Source organism: Lepidochelys kempii, chromosome 25, assembly GCF_965140285.1.
Source record: "Lepidochelys kempii isolate rLepKem1 chromosome 25, rLepKem1.hap1, whole genome shotgun sequence".
NCBI classification, from domain to species: Eukaryota; Metazoa; Chordata; order Testudines; family Cheloniidae; genus Lepidochelys; species Lepidochelys kempii.
In genome coordinates this window covers 4,518,677-4,539,062 of record NC_136404.1, presented here as the reverse complement: position 1 = coordinate 4,539,062, position 20,386 = coordinate 4,518,677, and the positions used below count along the sequence as shown (strand labels likewise).

At 43.0% G+C, this 20,386-nt stretch overlaps 1 protein-coding gene across 7 annotated transcripts in view; it reads left to right on the top strand.

Moving 5' to 3' along the window:
* LOC140903365 (zinc finger RNA-binding protein) overlaps positions 1 to 20,386 on the top strand; it is a 95,815-nt gene that overhangs the window by 48,674 nt on the left and 26,755 nt on the right. For all 7 annotated transcript variants that reach the window (XM_073324582.2, XM_073324583.2, XM_073324579.2 and 4 more), the window contains 5 exons: positions 1,050 to 1,232; positions 6,149 to 6,380; positions 7,436 to 7,596; positions 9,904 to 10,023; positions 18,902 to 19,047. In XM_073324582.2, coding sequence (XP_073180683.2) covers positions 1,050 to 1,232; positions 6,149 to 6,380; positions 7,436 to 7,596; positions 9,904 to 10,023; positions 18,902 to 19,047 — 842 coding nt within the window. The remainder of the gene's footprint in view (positions 1 to 1,049; positions 1,233 to 6,148; positions 6,381 to 7,435; positions 7,597 to 9,903; positions 10,024 to 18,901; positions 19,048 to 20,386) is intronic.

The window sequence follows — 20,386 nt, the reverse complement described above, 5'->3', positions numbered from 1 at the left end:
AAAACTGAAGCTAATTATTAAATATTTCTATCTAACGTTGCCTAAATCAGGATTGAGCCCCAATGTTTCAGGTGCTGTATAAATACAAAGGAAGTGGTCCCTGTTCCAAAATGTTTAGCCTGAAAGCTTATTAAATCCAGTAAAGGGAGCTGCCATTTTAACATGATTATAATAATTATTATTATAAATAATTATCAATTATAATCAAGCCATGGGAAATGCATCTTGCTATTGGAATGAATGAGAAAATCTGAGCTTTTTAGAGTTTTGTTTCGGAAACTAATTCTTTTAGATTGGCTAATATAGCATTTAGTACAAAAATTCTGTTTGTCCATTCACCACGGTCAAACTGTAATTCTTTTTTTAGTGGGTAAGTAAAATATTGGGGTTCCACTTCCCTACCTCCCAGTATCATGATGATGATAAAGAGCAGGTGAGTAGATTTGTTCCTGGCCTGGTAACATTTCTTGACCATCTTGTAGGAATGCTTTAAATCATTGTTAAACTCATATTTTTTTTTAAAAAAGAATATTAGTTACCTTTATAATAATTATAATAAGCTCAGTTGTCCCTTAATTCTGATGGTGACATGTATTCTCTGTCTGCTTCCTACCAAGAAGACCAATCAAATATCAGTAAAATAATGCCCTCTGAGAGAGACCAGTTTATCCATTGTATAGTGATAATGAAATGTGCCAGACACTTCTAAAAACTGTCTAAAATACTTAAACCATTCTTCCTATTGTCCTGTAAATATTGTGGTTATCTAAGCCTAAGTGGGTTTTGTAGTTGGACATTGTCTTCTGGCGGAAGTAAAGCATTATATATAAAAGAATCTGTTTGCTTCATAATGCCTCTAGATGCTGCTGCTGTGAGTGGTGTTAATGAATGGGACACTCCACAAAAAGGCTTTGAGTTGCACACATTTGTACCCTTAAAACTAGACAGATTATGACCTGTCTTTGCAGATGAATGGTTCCAAGGAAATGCTGGGGTGATATCAGTGTTTCACATAGCTGCTTAGAATGTATTTCCCTGTTTGACTGCAGACTTACCGGGAGCACTTGGAAGGACAAAAGCACAAAAAGAAAGAGGCAGCTCAGAAGACAGGTAACCTGGCAAACTGTGGCCCTCGTGGGGTGCAGACTCAGCTTCGATGCGAGCTCTGTGATGTCTCCTGCACAGGAGCAGATGCATATGCAGCACATATCCGGGGAGCAAAGCATCAGAAGGTATGAGAGCTTAACAGGACCATGGACGTTTCATGCAGAAATATACTGTGGAATATCTGATTTACAGAGGATGCTGGTTTTCTAAAAATGTTCACAGTAGCTCACGGATATCCAGGGAACATTTCTGATTAAAAAAACATTGAAGTAGAAATATATCCTACACTTCAAGATTTGATTGCAGTAGATGACTGGCTATCCAGAAATGGCTGGAGCACAAAAGACTACAGCACCAGGTTGCTTCAACACTAAGCAGTGTACTTGGGTACTGTAATACCAGAAACTCAGCTATCATAAAACCATGGGACTGGAAAGGATCTTGCGAGGTCATCTAGTCCAGTCCCCTGCACTCATGGCAGGACTAAGTTTTATCTAGACCATCTCTGACAGATGTTTGGAGGTTTTTAAGAGCAGGTTAGACAATGATGGAGATTTCACAGCCTTCTTTGGCAATTTTTTCGATTAACCACCCCGACAGGAAGTTTTTCCTAATGTCCAACCTAAACAGGGGGTTGGACTAGATGACCTCCTGAGGTCCCTTCCAACCCTAATCTTCTATGATTCTAAACCACCCTTGCTGCATGCAGTTTAAGCTGATTACTTCTTGGCCTATCCTGAGAGGTTAAGGAGAATAATTTTTCTCCCTCTTCCTTGTAACAACCTTTTCTGTACTTGAAAACTGTTATGATGTTCCCTCTGTCTTCTCTTCCCCAGGCTAAACAAACCCAATTTTTTTCAATCTTCCCTCACAGGTGATGTTTTCTAGGCCTTTAATCATTTTGGTTGCTCTTCTCTGAACTTTCTCCAGTTTGCCCACATCTTTCCTGAAATGTAGTGCCCAGAACTGGACACGCTGCTCCAGTTAAGACCTAATCAGCGCAGCGCAGAGCAGAGCGAAAGAATTACTTCTCAAGTCTTGCTTACAACACTCCTGCTAATACATCCCAGAATGATGTTCGCTTTTTTTTGCAACAGTGTTACACTGTTGACTCATAATTAGCTTGTGGTCCACTATGACCACCAGATCTTTTTCTGCAGTACTCCTTCCTAGGCAGTCATTTCCTATTTTGTATGTGTGCAACGGATTGTTCCTTCCTGAGTGGAGTACTTTGCATTTGTCCTTATTGAATTTCATCCTCTTTTCTTCAGACCATTTCTCCAGTTTGTCCAGATCGTTTTGAATTTTAATCCTATCCTAAAAAACACGTGCAGCCCCTTCCAGATTTGTATCGTTCAAAACTTATAAGTGTAGTCTCCATCCCATTATCTAAATCATTGATGAAGATATTGAACAGAACCAGACCACAACTGATCCCTGCAGGAACCCACTTGATATGCCCTTCCAGCTTGCCTGCGAACCACTGATAACTACTCTCTGGGAACGGTTATCCAACCAGTTATGCACCCACCTTATTGTAGCTCTATCTAGGTTGTATTTCCCTAGTTTGTTTGAGAGAAACTCATGCAAGACATTATCAAAAGCCTTACTAAAATCAAGATATTACCACATCTACTGCTTGCCCCCCATCCACAAGGCTAGTTACCTTGTCAAAGAAAGCTGTTAGGTTGTTTTGGCACGATTTGTTCTTGGCAAATCCATGTTGAATGTAGTTTATTACCTTATTTTCTAGGTGTTTTCAAATTGTTTGCTTAATTATTTACTCCATTATCTTTCCTGGGTATCTTTCCTGCATCCGATAAAGTGAGCTCTAGCTCACAAAATCTTACACTCTAATAAATTTGTTAGTCTCTAAGGTGCCACAAGTATTCCTTTTCTTTTTACGGATACAGACTAACACAGCTGCTAATCTGAAACCATTCCTTGGTATTGAAGTTAAACTGACTGGTCTGTAATTCCCTGTGTTGTCCTTAAGAACGACCATACTGGGTCAGACCAAAGGTCCATCTAGCCCAGTATCTTGTCTTCAGACAGTGGCCAATGCCAGGTGCCCCAGAGGGAATGAACAGAATAAATGATCAAGTGATCCATTCCCTGTTGCTCATTCCCTGCCTCTGCCAAACAGAGGCTAGGGACACCATCCCTGTCCATTCTGGCTAATAGCCATTGATGGACCTGTCCTCCATGAATTGATCTAGTTCTTTTTTGAGCCCTGTTATAGTCTTGACCTTCATAACATCCTCTGGCAAAGAGCTCCATGGGTTGACTGTGCGTTGTGTGAAGAAATACTTCCTTTTGTTTATTGTAAACCTGCTACCTATTAATTTCATTTGGTGGCCCCTAGTTCCTGTGTTATGAGAGGGAGTAAATGACACTTCCTTATTTACTTTCTCCACACCAGTCATGATTTTATAGCTCTCTATCATATCCCCTGTGACAGGTCAGGCCAGATGGCTATAGGAGAGTAATAGAAGGCAGATATATTAGCCCCAGGCTAAGTAGGTCCCTTTTCCCTGGGTAAGGGAACAGGGAAGATTCCAGAACAATCAGGAACCTTCTGGAGACAATTAAGACAGGCTGATTAGAACACCTGCAGCCAATCAAGAAGCTGCTAGAATCAATTAAGGAAGGCTAATCAGGGCACCTGGGTTTTAAAAAGGAGCTCACTTCAGTTTGTGGTGTGCGTGTGAGGAGCAAGAGGCACTAGGAGCTGAGAGTGAGAACGCGGACTGTTGGAGGACTGAGGTGTACAAGCATTATCAGACACGAGGAGGAAGGTCCTATGGTGAGGATAAAGAAGTTGTTGGGAGGAGGCCATGGGGAAGTAGCCCAGGGAGTTGTAGCTGTCGCATAGCTGTTCCAGGAGGCAGTCTAGACAGCTGTATTCCACAGGGCCCTAGGCTGGAACCCGGAGTAGAGGGCGGGCCTGGGTTCCCCCCAAATCCTCCAAACTCCTGGTCAAACACAGGAGGAGTTGACCTGGACTGTGGGTTCAGAAAAATGGCCAAGCTGAGGGCTGCCGTGAAGCTCTAAGGCGAGCAAATCCACCAATAAGTGCAAGACATACCAAGGTAGAGCAGGAACTTTGTCACGCCCCCCTTAGTCATCTCTTTTCCAAGTTGAAAAGTCCCGTCTTATTAATCTCTCCTCATATGGTAGCCGTTCCATACATCCCAATAATTTTTGTTGCCCCATTCTGAACCTTTTCCAATTCCAATATATCTTTTTTGAGATGTGGCAACCACATCAGCACACAGTATTCAAGATGTGAGCGTACCATGGGTTTATATAGAGGCAATATGATATTTTTTACCTTATTATCTATCCCTTTCTTAATGATTCCCAACATTCTGTTTGCTTTTTTGACTGCTGCTGCACATTGAGTGAATGTTTTTAGAGAACTACCCTACAGTGACTCCAAGATCTTTCTTGAGTGGTAACAGCTAATTTAGACCCCACCATTTTGTATGTATAGTTGGGATTATGTTTTCCAATGGGCATTACTTTGCATTTATCAACATTGAATTTCATCTGCCATTTTGTTGCCTAGTCACCCAGTTTTGAGAGATCCTTTTGTAGCTCTTCACAGTCTGCCTGGGACTTAACTATCTTGAGTAGTTTTGTATCATCTGCAAATATTCCCACCTCACTGTTTACCTTATTTTCCCTTTTTATAGGTTGGCTCTGTATTTGCTCTTTTCCAGTCCTCTGGAATCTCCACAGCCTCCTTGGCTGGGTATGGGGGACAAAGTAGCGCCCCCTCCCTTTTGCTTCTGGATGCCCCACCTTGGTGTTGATCATTGGAGCTGCCAGCAGGGGTTGGGCCCTGCCCCACTCTGGAGACACTTGGGCACAACACTGGAAGATCAGGCACCCAGTGAGTTCCCCACCCTCCCAGCGGTGGTGGGGCTCAGGCTTTGGGCCTCAGCCCTGGGGTGGTGGGGTGGTTTTGGGCTCCAGCTGCGTGGCAGCAGGCCGCAGGCTCCGGCAGCAGGGCTTCAGGCTGTAGCCCCCCACTGCCTCCCCTGGCCTCCCATCCAGGGCTTAATTTGTCCCCCGGCTTGAGTAAGTCTGCTGTGAAAAGTGATACTTGTATGTTTGTTAATATCACTTTTCACAATGGACTTACTAGCTACAATAAATAAATTACAATGATTTGGAAGTGTCTATGTGCATATTTATTTTTTTTCCTAAAGCTTAAGTAAGTATTTTAGGAAAAAATGAGAGAGGCCACCAGCAAGAGTTGGTGGCCACCCTCTGAGGCCACCAAAATTTTTGTTCTGAGAACCCAAATGTATTTCATCCTATCTCTTCTTTCTCTCCCCTCCCTATGAATGGTGACAGGCTTTTTCGTGCAACTCATGCGTAATGCAATTTGTTTTTCCTCTCGGTGAAATGATCTCTTTTGAAGATATCTGTTTTCTAGTTCTAATTCAGCTGGGAAGAGGGGGAGAGATTGTTTTTCATTCTTTGAAAGTTTCTTGTTAAAGTCTCTGCGTTGAGACATTTCCCAGCAGCAGTTCTCCCTGATCAATTGCAAGTTCTGTAATCTGTTCAGAAAAGACCTGGCAGTTGAGGCACTAATGTCTGTTATGCTCTGCCATTCTATGGGCGTGCATGCCACCTGGTGGGAAAATAGTTCAATACTTTTTGAATATTTTGTTACAGAGTACTGCTCTGTCTTTCAGGACTGCATACAAAACTGTAGATCTGTTATAAATATAATATTACAGTGGAGCAATTCATCTTATGTGTGTTTGCATCCGATGAAGTGAGCTGTAGCTCACGAAAGCTTATGCTCCAATAAATTGGTTAGTCTCTAAGGTGCCACAAGTCCTCCTTTTCTTTTTGTGTGTTTGTAGTATCACTTAGTTTTATTATATGTTTTTATTGGGTGTGGAGATTACCCCGGTCTTTCGGTGAATGTGTACACTTTCCAAGGAAAAGTTTTATAGTATTGCTGTTAACTTCTGTCCCTTTTTAGTCCTGCCCTTTCATATGACCACTGCATGTATTTCAGGTTGTTAAATTGCATACTAAATTGGGGAAGCCCATCCCTTCAGTAGAGCCTGTAGTAGTGAACTCTGGTTCAGGTCCTACCATCGCTGGAGCAAGTAAGCCAGCTGCCCATGCCCCTACAGCCGCATCTGTTACACCAACAAAACCAGCAGCTGTAGCAACTAACAGTGCAAGCAACATAAGCAAGCCAGTGCCAGTGAAGAAACCAGTTGCATCCAAGATAACATTTTCAGGTATGTCTCATTAAAATCCATTTTTAACTGTCTTGTTTTCGATGTATTGTCTAAAATTCGTCATCTCATATAGAAATGACAATTTGTTTAAAATGTATGATTCTTCCAAATGCTTGCAGGTGGGGCCTTTTCACATTCCCATCATTATCCAGGAAAACCGACCAAGGAAAAGTAATTGTACATCAAGCTCCTTAAATGACTCTGAAAATTTTTTTTTTAATTTTTAACCATTTGGCTTCTAAAATCTAAAACTGTAGCGTTCATCTTCCCCCTCTGCCTCCAAAAGTGTTCCAGAAACAGAACAGGGATTTTTGTGTGTTTCTTTACAAATCTGATGGCTTCCATATTTGCTTATTTTTTTCTTTTGAAACCTGCTGTGAGGAAATAGAGGGAGGGCTTCTGTCTGAAAGTTGCATCGCTTGGCTGTAGTATTTTAGCAGAATATCAAACACTGGGAATTATATGTTGTTGAAGTCTGTAGAAATCCTTCTTACTCTTGATATTAAACTGATTTTTTTAAATCTCTCACCATTGAGCCTTTACCTCGTTAAATTGTTTTGTATTTAAGTTCATCTTTAAGAACTGTAGTTATTGAAGTTCAGGTTTGTCACTTGTTCTCTTTCAAAAGAATTGCTACTATTAAAAGAACTTCCTTATCTTTATAGTAGTCTAGTCTGCTCATTCATAGTAGATGTTGTTTGTTTTAAACTTAACTATTGGTCATAAAATAGTGAAGACTTGTAGTCTGAATGGAAGGCTGATAAGAGAAACTTCCACTTGACTATCAATTTGTAACTTTTAATTATTACTATAGATATGTGGTTTCTTGGTGTCATAGAAATTGTATAGTGGAGCCATACATCTTATCTAGTTATATTTTTGGCAGCTGCCATAATGACAAAAAAGCCCTACAGGACAAGCTTTGGGATATTGTCATTTGGCATTATAAAGAGAAATTAACAATGACATGATGGATTTGTAATACAGGTTCTGATAAGGGTACTTTCACAGATTGTAAGAAATCAGGTTGCTTATTAATCCACCTCTTTATACAGGGACTAATAAGCTTCAGGCAACAAGCATCAAATTGGAGGAAGTGAAGGTGATGCAACCAAAATTAGAGCTACAAAATGAACAGCCCACGCATGATGGCTCTGGGGATGGCCCAGGGGGTTTACTTGATGTACAACCTGTGGGACATGACTATGTGGAAGAGGTAATGCTTGACTGCTTTTTTTCACAAATCACTCACATTTACAGCTGTATAATGTCAGGCTTTGAAGTTCAAATATACTTAAAGCATGTACAAGGCCCTACCAAATTCATGGCCATGAAAAATGCGTCACGGACCATGAAATCTGATCTTTTGTGTGCTTTTACCCTATACCAGCAGTTCTCAAACTTTAGCGACCCGAGGACCCTCATTTTGATTTTAAATTTTTCACGGACCCCCAAGCTTACTGCTCAAGCTTACAAGCTTACTGCCCCAGGCTCCTCCACCCCTTCCTCCAAGGCCTCACCTCTGCCCTTCCTCTTCCCACCCCCGGTCCACCCCTGCCCCTCCTCTTTCCACCCCTCCCCCAAGTGTGCCCATCCTTGCTCCTTCCTCTCCCTCCCAGCTCCTCCTGCACGTCGGGGAAGACTGTTCTGTGACATGCAGGAGGCGCTGGGAGTGGGAGGAGTTGATCAGCAGGGCCCACAGACCCCCTGGAGTGCCCATGTGGATGCCATGCGGTCCGCGGACCCCTGTTTGAGAAATGCTGCCCTATACTGTACAGATTTCACAGGGGAGACCTGCGTTTTTTAAATTGGGGGTCCTGACCCAAAAGGGAGTTGCAGGGTGATCATAAGGTTATTTTAGGGGGGTTGCAGTATTGCCACCTTTACTTGTAAGCTGCCTTCAGAGCTGGGCAACCAGAGAGCAGCGGCTGCAGGCCGGGAGCCAGCTCTGAAGGCAGAGTCGCCACCAGCAGCAGCGCGGAAGTCAGGATGGCACGGTGTGGTATTGCCACTCTTCCTTCTGTGCTGCTGCCCGCAGAGCTGGGCGGTCGGACAGTGGCGGCTGAGGCCCAGATCTGCCGGGAGCAGCAGTGCAACGGTAAGTGTACCAGCACCGCAACCCCCTTCTACAATAGCCTTACTGTGCCCCGCCCCCCGGCGCACACAACCCCTTTTGGGGTCAGGACCCCCTACAATGACAACACTGTGAAATTTCAGATTTAAATGGCTGAAATCATGACATTTCTGATTTTTAAAACCCTATGACTGAAATTGACCAAAATGGGCCATGAATTTGGTAGGGCCATATTTATGTATTTTCAACATTGAGCACCCTGAGAAAAATCATCTAGCTCAGTGGTTGGCAACCCTCAGCACGTGGCCTATCAGAATAATCTGCTGGTGGGCCACAAGACATTTTGTTTACGTTGACTGTCCGCAGGCATGGCCCTCCCGCAGCTCCCAGTGGCCACAATTCGCTGTTCCATGCAGCTGTTCCTTGTTGGGCAGCATGCCAGAGGCTGCTGACCCCTGATCTAGCTGCTGGCTTCATTCTGTGCCCTCCATTTCATTTGCTGTTGAATTACTGTGGCCCAATTTTCACATCTACATTTGGGCACCCAAATGCAGGGTTTAGACAGCCTATTAAGGAGCCCTTGTTTGAGAACTTTGTCTCTGCTCTGCCTACATACAGTTCATGAGGATGTGCCAAGTATCAAAATTATTTGGTTATATTAAACTGTTAATGTTTTAATTAGTCTTTAAAAAGTTCCCTTGCTCTTGAATCCCCAGTTCTGTAGAATTAGATTGGAAATCAGGATTAAATTTCGTCTGTATGACTTCCAGTGAAATTTTATTTACTTCAGTGTTGTCCTGTTTCCCATCCTTGGTAAGATTATAAACAAATAGTGGATGAACAGCAAACAGTTTTTAAAGTTTAAGAATCATTTATGGCTTGGAGCTGTTACGTGGTTGAGAATCACGAGCTAAGAAAGGTTGGGAACATGTTGGTGCTGCAAGAAGCAGTGCTGGTAGTCATGATTCAGTAGATGATGCTCTTTACTTGAGTCATGACTGTACTAGAACCCTAACATGGTGCTGAGGTCTGTTGTGTGGCTTGGAGAGCCCACATTGCAGATGAGCCATAAAACTGAGGTCCTGACCATATGTGTTCATGAAAGTTGTCATGTTGCTTTTCAGAAGTATTAATCCTAATGTTCAGGTTACATTTCTTCATACATGTGCTTATTCTGGGCCTCCGTAAATTTCTCCTACAGTTTAAATTGGATGTTGTATCTTCTCTTTCGGTCCTAAACAGCTCTGCAGTGTCACTGTGAGCTATTAAATAGATGCTGTGTCTCACCCAAGAGTTGACTGAATTTTAGTAATGGATAAATGCACATACTTTTACGTTTGTAAAGTGCCTTAGGCTCCACTGGGATGTAAGACTCTTCTTAAATGCAAGAGAATTTTGTTGTTGCCACAAACAGTGCCTATAAATATTAAATTACATATTTTGTCTCAGGTACGCAATGATGAAGGAAGAATGATCCGGTTTCACTGTAAGCTCTGCGAGTGCAGTTTCAACGATCCTAATGCCAAGGACATGCACCTGAAGGGGCGTAGGCATCGGCTCCAGTACAAGGTGTGAATGGGGACATCCTGTTATGGTGCTGAACAAAGGGACTTGGATGGTAGTAGCTTCACTCTCAACTCCTAAAATAGAAAAAGGGGGAGAAATCAGTAGCTTATTTTGTAAAAAGTTTTTTCTAAATAGAAGAAGGATTCTATCAGATGTAAAAGCAAATGGGGTGAGTCCAGAAAAATTTCTTGCAAACATTTTTTCTACCAAGAATTGTCCACTTCCAGATTCTCAGCTCTTAGGGCTTGTCTACACTACCCGCTGAATCGTTGGGCAGCGATCGATCCAGGGGGGGGGTCGATTTATCATATCTAGTATAGACTCGATAAATCGACCGCTGAGTGCTCTCCCGTCGACTCCGGTACTCTACCAGAACAAGAAGCGCAAGCAGAGTCGACGGGAGAGCGTCAGCTGTCAACTTACTGCAGTGAAGACGCCGCGGTAAGTAGATCTAAAATACGTAGACTGTTCACGTTGCTGAAGATGCATGTCTTAGATCAACCCCTCACGGTTGTGTAGACAAGCGTTTACTATATTTAGCATCTCTGACTGAACACTTTAATCTCCTTTTCATAAAAATATAAGGAAAACTACCATAGATTGATGATCGGTACAGGTAACTCAATTAAGGTGAAAAGAAAAGGAACACTTGTGGCACCTTAGAGACTAACAAATTTATTTGAGCATAAGCTTTCGTGAGCTACAGCTCACTTCATCGGATGCATTCAGTGGAAAATACAGTGGGGAGATTTATATACATAGAGAACATGAAACAGTGGGTGTTACCATACACACTGTAACCAGAGTGACCACTTAAGGTGAGCTATTACCAGCAGGAGAGCGGGGGAGGGTGGAGGGAACCTTTTGTAGTGATAATCAAGGTGGGCCATTTCCAGCAGTTGACAAGAACGTCTGAGGAACAGTGGAGTGGGGGAGGTAAACATGGGGAAATAGTTTTACTTTGTGTAATGACCCATCCACTCCCAGTCTCTCTTCAAGCTTAAATTAATTGTATCCAGTTTGCTGAATTGGAATTAATTTGCAAACTGGATACAAAAAGAAAAGGAGTACTTGTGGCACCTTAGAGACTAACCAATTTATTTGAGCATGAGCTTTCGTGAGCTACAGCTCACTTCATCAGATGTTTACCGTGGAAACTGCAGCAGACTTTATATACACACAGAAATCATGAAACAATACCTCCTCCCACCCCACTGTCCTGCTGGTAATAGCTTATCTAAAGTGATCAACAGGTGGGCCATTTCCAGCACAAATCCAGGTTTTCTCACCCTCCACCCCCCCACACAAATTCACTCTCCTGCTGGTGCTAGCCCATCCAAAGTGACAACTCTTTACATAATCAAGTCGGGCTATTTCCTGCATAGATCAAGGTTTTCTCACATCCCCCCCACCCCCATACACACACAAACTCACTCTCCTGCTGGTAATAGCTCATCTAAACTGACCATTCTCCAGGTTTAAATCCAAGTTAAACCAGAACATCTGGGGGGGGGGGGGGGTAGGAAAAAGCAAGAGGAAACAGGCTACCTTGCATAATGACTTAGCCACTCCCAGTCTCTATTTAAGCCTAAATTAATAGTATCCAATTTGCAAATGAATTCCAATTCAGCAGTTTCTCGCTGGAGTCTGGATTTGAAGTTTGAAGTTTGGAGTATGTAGACTCCCTCCTCAGGCCCTACGTTACCAGCACTCCCAGCTACCTTCGAGACACCACTGACTTCCTGAGGAAACTTCAATCCATCGGTGATCTTCCTGATAACACCATCCTGGCTACTATGGATGTAGAAGCCCTCTACACCAACATTCCACACAAAGATGGACTACAAGCCGTCAAGAACACTATCCCCGATAATGTCACGGCTAACCTGGTGGCTGAACTTTGTGACTTTGTCCTTACCCATAACTATTTCACATTTGGGGACAATGTATACCTTCAGATCAGCGGCACTGCTATGGGTACCCGCATGGCCCCACAGTATGCCAACATTTTTATGGCTGATTTAGAACAACGCTTCCTCAGCTCTCGTCCCCTAAAGCCCCTACTCTACTTGCGCTATATTGATGACATCTTCATCATCTGGACCCATGGAAAAGAAGCCCTTGAGGAATTCCACCATGATTTCAACAATTTCCATCCCACCACCAACCTCAGCCTGGTCCAGTCCACACAAGAGATCCACTTCCTGGACACTACAGTGCTAATAAACAATGGCCACATAAACACCACCCTATACCGTAAACCTACTGACCGCTATTCCTACCTGCATGCCTCCAGCTTTCACCCTGACCACACCACACGATCCATCGTCTACAGCCAAGCTCTGCGATACAACCGCATTTGCTCCAACCCCTCAGACAGAGACAAACACCTACAAGATCTCTGTCAAGCTTTCTTACAACTACAATACCCACCTGCAGAAGTAAAGAAACAGATTGATAGAGCCAGAAGAGTTCCCAGAAGTTACCTACTACAGGACAGGCCTAACAAAGAAAATAACAGAACGCCACTAGCCGTCACCTTCAGCCCCCAACTAAAACCCCTCCAACGCATTATTAAGGATCTACAACCTATCCTAAAGGATGACCCAACACTCTCACAAGTCTTGGGAGACAGGCCAGTCCTTGCCTACAGACAGCCCCGCAACCTGAAGCAAATACTCACCAACAACCACATACCACACAACAGAACCACTAACCCAGGAACTTATCCTTGCAACAAAGCCCGTTGCCAATTGTGCCCACATATCTATTCAGGGGACACCATCACAGGGCCTAATAACATCAGCCACACTATCAGAGGCTCGTTCACCTGCACATCCACCAATGTGATCTATGCCATCATGTGCCAGCAATGCCCCTCTGCCATGTACATTGGTCAAACTGGACAGTCTCTACGTAAAAGAATAAATGGACACAAATCAGATGTCAAGAATTATAACATTCATAAACCAGTCGGAGAACACTTCAATCTCTCTGGTCACGCAATCACAGACATGAAGGTCGCTATCTTAAAACAAAAAAACTTCAAATCCAGACTCCAGCGAGAAACTGCTGAATTGGAATTCATTTGCAAATTGGATACTATTAATTTAGGCTTAAATAGAGACTGGGAGTGGCTAAGTCATTATGCAAGGTAGCCTGTTTCCTCTTGCTTTTTCCTACCCCCCCCCCCCCCAGATGTTCTGGTTTAACTTGGATTTAAACCTGGAGAATGGTCAGTTTAGATGAGCTATTACCAGCAGGAGAGTGAGTTTGTGTGTGTATGGGGGTGGGGGGGATGTGAGAAAACCTTGATCTATGCAGGAAATAGCCCGACTTGATTATGTAAAGAGTTGTCACTTTGGATGGGCTAGCACCAGCAGGAGAGTGAATTTGTGTGGGGGGGTGGAGGGTGAGAAAACCTGGATTTGTGCTGGAAATGGCCCACCTGTTGATCACTTTAGATAAGCTATTACCAGCAGGACAGTGGGGTGGGAGGAGGTATTGTTTCATGATTTCTGTGTGTATATAAAGTCTGCTGCAGTTTCCACGGTAAACATCTGATGAAGTGAGCTGTAGCTCACGAAAGCTCATGCTCAAATAAATTGGTTAGTCTCTAAGGTGCCACAAGTACTCCTTTTCTTTTTGCGAATACAGACTAACACGGCTGTTCCTCTGAAAACTGGATACAATTAATTTAAGCTTGAAGAGAGACTGGGAGTGGATGGGTCATTACACAAAGTAAAACTATTTCTCCATGTTTATCCCCCACACACACACATACACTGTTCGTCAGACGTTCTTGTCAACTGCTGGAAATGGCCCACCTTGATTATCACTGCAAAAGGTGACCCCAACCCACCCCTGGCTCTCCTGCTGTAATAGCTCTCCTTAAGTGATCACTCTGAATCATAGAATCATAGAATATCAAGGTTGGAAGGGACCTCAGGAGGTCATCTAGTCCAACCCCCTGCTCAAAAGCAGGACCCATTCCCCATTAAATCATCCCAGCCAGGGCTTTGTCAAGCCTGACCTTAAAAACTTCTAAGGAAGGAGATTCCACCACCTCCCTAGGCAACGCATTCCAGTGTTTCACCACCCTCCTAGTGAAAAAGTTTTTCCTAATATCCAATCTAAACCTCCCCCACTGCAACTTGAGACCATTACTCCTTGTCCTGTCCTCTTCCACCACTGAGAACAGTCTAGATCCATCCTCTTTGGAACCCACTTTCAGGTAGTTGAAAGCAGCTATCAAATCCCCCCTCATTCTTCTCTTCCGCAGACTAAACAATCCCAGTTCCCTCAGCTTCTCCTCATAAGTCATGTGTTCCAGACCCCTAATCATTTTTGTTGCCCTTCGCTGGACTCTTTCCAGTTTATCCACATCCTTCTTGTAGTGTGGGGCCCAAAACTGGACACAGCACTCCAGATGAGGCCTCACCAATGTCGAATAGAGGGGGACGATCCCGTCACTCGATCTGCTCGCTATGCTCCTACTTATACATCCCAAAATGCCATTGGCCTTCTTGGCAACAAGGGCACACTGCTGACTCATATCCAGCTTCTCGTCCACTGTCACCCCTAGGTCCTTTTCCGCAGAACTGCTGCCTAGCCATTCGGTCCCTAGTCTGTAGCGGTGTATTGGGTTCTTCCATCCTAAGTGCAGGACCCTGCACTTATCCTTATTGAACCTCATCAGATTTCTTTTGGGCCAATCCTCCAATTTGTCTAGGTCCCTCTGTATCCTGTCCCTGCCCTCCAGCGTATCTACCACTCCTCCCAGTTTAGTATCATCCGCAAATTTGCTGAGAGTGCAATCCACACCATCCTCCAGATCATTTATGAAGATACTGAACAAAACTGGCCCCAGGACCAACCCCTGAGGCACTCCACTTGACACTGTTACAGTGTGGTTACAGTGTGTATGGTAACACCTATTGTTTCATGTTCTCGGTATATAAATCTCCCCACTGTATTTTCCACAGTATGCATCCGATGAAGTGAGCTGTAGCTCACGAAAGCTTATGCTCAAATAAATTTGTTAGTGTCTAAGGTGCCACAAGTACTCCTTTTTCTTTTTGCGAATACAGACTAACACGGCTGCTACTCTGAAATCTTAATTAAGGTGGTAATTGATTTGAGTAGATTTTGTTGTAGGAAATAAATGTTTTCCAGCATCTTGTTAGAACTTAACAAATAGTAAGTCTAAGTTTCAAAACTAGTGTGAAATGAAACCAGATCTTGCATGTCTGAATGGAGATTTTCAAAACACAACTTTGACCATTTGTTTTGTATTTCATCTGGGTGAAATTCTTGCTCTCTAAAAGAATAAAATAATATTGTATGAAGTGAGGTTAAATTACCAATTCAGCCTGTTCTCAGACATCCTGCTGGAATATGTTAACTCTAGAAAAGACAATTCCCAATGATTTTTTTTTCAATTAGTAAATAGTTGTACAAAAATTTCTGAGAATTATCCAATAGAGCTAATTCCTGATCTCTCTCCCTTCCCCATTGCTAATAGTTTCTTGAAGAGAGTAGCCATACCATCTCTCTCCCCCAAAGCAATTGTCCGGAATGACTGTCTCCTCTTTCTGCCTTTAAGTGGAGCAGTAGACCAATTAGACATCCTTTTACAAGGAGTATTGCAGTTCAGGCACCTGAAACAGTGTGGCCAACAGTTTGCAACTTCCCAGCACTAATTCAAAATGCACTGGTCAATAACAAAATGAGTCTTGCATAGCTATTTGGACATATATGAAGGTGCTTAGTGATACTTTCTTCCAGGGAGGAGAGGGAAAGATCTTGTGATCACTGGAGGCAACTTTAAGATCAGTAGTTAAAGATCTGAGGAAGTGAGCTGTAGCTCACGAAAGCTTATGCTCTAATAAATTGGTTAGTCTCTAAGGTGCCACAAGTACTCCTTTTCTTTTTGCGAATACAGACTAACACGGCTGTTACTCTGAAACTAGTTAAAGATACTTATTCAGAGACTAAATGCTGAATTTAGTCAATTCATAAATGCTCAAGTTGCAGTGGGGGAGGTTTAGATTGGATATTAGGAAAAACTTTTTCACTAAGAGGGTGGTGAAACACTGGAATGCGTTACCTAGGGAGGTGGTAGAATCTCCTTCCTTAGAGGTTTTTAAGGTCAGGCTTGACAAAGCCCTGGCTGGGATGATTTAACTGGGAATTGGTCCTGCTTTGAGCAGGGGGTTGGACTAGATGACCTTCTGGGGTCCCTTCCAACCCTGATATTCTATGATTCTATGATTCTAATTTCCATATCCACCATTTACTCCCACGATATTAAATGACAACAAGGATACTTACACTCTCTGTGCCCAGCAGGAGGTATTGCAAATGGGGTGTTGCTCCCAACTGTTTCCTCCTCCTTTAGTGAAATGGCAGTCAGTTTGCAAGCTTGATGTTAGTGCCCAGTCGCCCATTATTCTGATTCATTAAAACAAACACAACAGAATCTGGTTTCCATGGAAGGAGCAAATTTTATTCAGAAACAGCCATTTAATGTCAAAAGGAATGTATCAAAAAATGTACCAAAAACAAAAAAACATTGCATTTAAGCACTTATGGGCAAAGCTCCGTTTTAGGAGTATTTTTAGTGAACACAAAGCATTTTGCAAGCTTTGCAAGTGCTATATGTTACAATATGTTGGGGGTGGCAAACACCATTTAAATCGAGCACAGAGGGATCTAAAAAGCATATTTTAAAATTCTTAGGTTAAAACCTCTTTAAGCCATCTTCAGTTGGTCTCTTTGGATGGTCTCTTTGAGTGTGGTGGGTTTTTTTTTTTGTCCCATTCTGAATATTATGGCATTGAGTCAAGTTTCCACATGCTCAGTCCATTGTTGGTAGCAGCTCTGCCCAAACTTGTTGTCACAAAAAAATTAGCCTTTGGTAAGGCTGACTTCCTAACAATTGAAGACGACAGTGGATTGCTATACTAAAGTTCTTGAAGTTGTAAGTAAGTGGCCAGTAGATGGTGACCTTGATTGGTATTTCATGAAATGAAGTAACTGTAGAAGACTATCCCACCTGTACTTAACCATTCTGCACTGTAATCCAGGGAGTGATGTTATAGTACAAATTAACCACTAACCAGTGGACATGCCTGGGATGGATTTATTGTGTTCAATGATAATACAATTATTGGAATTATTAATGTGAAGCCAAAGTTGTTGCACATACCACAAAGAATTGAATCCATCAAACTCAATTTGACTTTGGCGATTCAAATGTCAGTGAATACAGTCACTGTTTGTAGGCTTAAGTCATTTGGTGGGTCTGAGTTTCTTATATCAGAAGGATTCATCTTCACCATTTTAACTTCTTTCTTGCATTGGTTGACCTTAACATTGCATTTAAGCACTGGTGGGCAACGCTCCGTTTTAGGAGTATTTTTAGTGAACACAAAGCATTTTACAAGCTTTGCAAGTGCTGTATGTTACAATATGTTGGGGGTGGCAAACACCATTTAAATCGAGCACAGAGGGACCTAAAAAGCATATTTTAAAATTCTTAGGTTAAAACCTCTTTAGGCCATCTTCAGTTGGTCTCTTCGGATGGCAAAGCATATTTGGCTATTGAGCGAGTGGTACATGGAATATATTTTGTCATCTGGGCCTGTTCCAACTCCTGTTGAAGTAACATTTCTTGGAAGCAAGTTTAGGCTCTTTAGATCATTATCACCCCCAAATTGTCCATTCCATCATACACATTGTTTTGAAGTCATGCCATTGTCAAGTCCAGAACTGGCCAATCCTTATCTTACTAATATTTTGAAGCCTACACAGAGTAAAAATATTCTGCCTTTTCGTTCAGAAGTAACGAGCAGATTTCTCATTTACACTGACTATTAGCAAGACTGATGGACTTTAAAAAGCTCTGAGATAAAAAAACGTTCTGGTTGCCTGTCCACATTTTTTTTTTCTATTTTCAGTTGCTCATGCTTTAATCAGTCACGGCCCTTTACATGAGAACATGAGCTCTGTTTGCTACGTGTTCATCTGGTCCTGCTGCTTGTTCTTCGACTGAAATTACCACTCTTGTTTGTAGCATCTCTTCCACTGCCAGCAAATGCAACATCACAAACATTTGGTTGCTGTGGAAATGTTGCAAACATTGATTTAAGGTGAAAAAGAAGCAGCAGAAAATAAAGAACTTTTAAGAACTCATGTCCCATATTCAAGCAGATATTTCTCATTTAAATGAGGCTGCATTAATATAAAGTCAGATTAGAAGAATTATTCCCAGAACATTGAAATGTGCTTAATAATATCCCTGGGTTAGGCCTTTGAATATTGCTTTTGAAACATGTCAGGTTCAAGGCTTGGGTTTATGTGAAGCTGGAGACTTGGTCCCAGATTTTCAAACCTGGGTATTTCCATTTTGGGCTCCCTATTTAAGACACCTTGGGCCTCATTTCAGAGGTGCTGAGTATCCATAAACTCCAGTTTACTTCATTGGGAGTTGCGGATGCTCATCTCTGAAAATCAGGCCACTTTTATTTAGGTGTTTAATTTTAGGCATTTAAGTTTTACCCTTTGTCCTAAATCTGTTTTGGATAGGTCTTTTTGGCAATTGATGCTGGGAACTGGAATAGTTTACAAAGGCTTCCTTGTTCTGGGGGTAGGGGTTTAAGTATGTGTTACAGCTGCTCTTGATTAAGAAATGGTACAAATTATTGTTATACAACATGTCATCAAACAGTATCTAAAAACCCAAGTGTAATGTCAGGTTTATTAATTAACACTTGAATCATGGAACTACAGTAGTAGACTTTTTTTTAATATTGACATTCTACTAGCTTTGTGATAGTGTTTTTAAGATTTTCTAAAATGTGTTGTAACTTCCTTGTAGAAGAAAGTAAACCCAGATCTACCAGTTGAGATCAAGCCCAGTAACCGAGCTCGGAAAATGCACGAGGAGAAGATGAAAAAGCAGAAACAGAAGGATTTGGTAAAGAGACGCAGAGAGGAAGAGCAGCGTTGGCACATGGAAATGAGGCGAGTCCTCCCTCGGAGATCACTTTCACAGAAATGTGGATTTTAGGGATATTGCAAGATTCATACTTTTGTGTTAATTCACACCTTCCATTGAGTTTTGTTAGTGCAAGGGCTCTCAATCTGTGGGTCAGGCTCTTGAAGGTGGTCACAGATCTTCTGTTCTTCCCTGTCTGTGCAAATGCTTTCTTGTTAAGCTACTTGCACATTGTCTTCTTGAGATGCCAGAAAAACCCATGTCTTGACTTCTGTAGTGACAAAAGAACTGATGCAAAGGATTTGGGGCATATTTGAGGAAAACCCTGGTTGTGAAAGCCTTAATGGATGGGAGATAGGCAAAGTAGTCAAATTGTTTATGGAGTTATAGGAAGTAAAAGGTTGAAAAGCCCTTCCATAATAGAAAAGCTTATGACCTGACAGGAGTCTAAAGATGCTTTAGAGCTGTATCATCCAAGACCATTGCCTCTACATAGGGAAAGTGAAAGCAGATGTGTTGTCTTGTTCTCGCTGGCTGGTACTTTATCCTTGCTGTAACTGAACAGCATTTGAAGGGGAGGATGTAGGCCTGTTTTTGCAGTAAAGTGTGAAAGCAATGTAAGTTGAATGAATTAGACTGTGACTCGTATTTTGCCCTCACTTCTCTAGAGCAGGGTTCCCAAACTGTTTTCCCTGAGGCCCACCTGTGCAGCTGCAATAGGCACTACAGCCCGCTATTAACGTGCGTCTGTCAGGGAGAGAGGGGTCCTGTGAGGCGTGCACGGCCCCCTTACCTCAGCAGGGACCAGGGCCAGCAAGAGGGCGGAGGGGCCAGGCAGTGCCACCGCCAGCTCCCACCAACTCCCTCCACCTCAGCAGCCCGCTGAGTGCCTTGAGCTCGTCACCTGGCAGTCCTTCCCCAGTCATCCACCCAGCAACCTAGCGTGCCTCACAGGCACCCAGGGCTGGCCTCAGGGAAAATGGTGCCCTGGGCGAACTTGTATTTTGGCACCTTTGGCCTTCGCTGCCTCCCTGGGCTTCCCCCCCCTTACCCCCACTGTTTTTCTCTCTCCTTCTGCACCCCCGCCTCCGTTGCCCTAAGCTCCCTTCCATGTCCTTGCATACTAGGTCTGCCTCAGTCCTTACCTCTTGACCACGGCTGCTGGAAAATGGCGGCTGCTGGAAAATGGCAGCTGCTGGCTGGGTGGCCCCCAACTCCGCCGAGGGCAGACCATCTTTGGGCTGTGGCCCACAGTTTGAGAACCCCTGCAGTAGAGCACCAAGTGGAGTGGGACGACGGATAGCTTTTGTAATGCCTCAGAGTACATGCTGGATAGTGCTCCGTGCCATCTTTTTCTCCCCACCA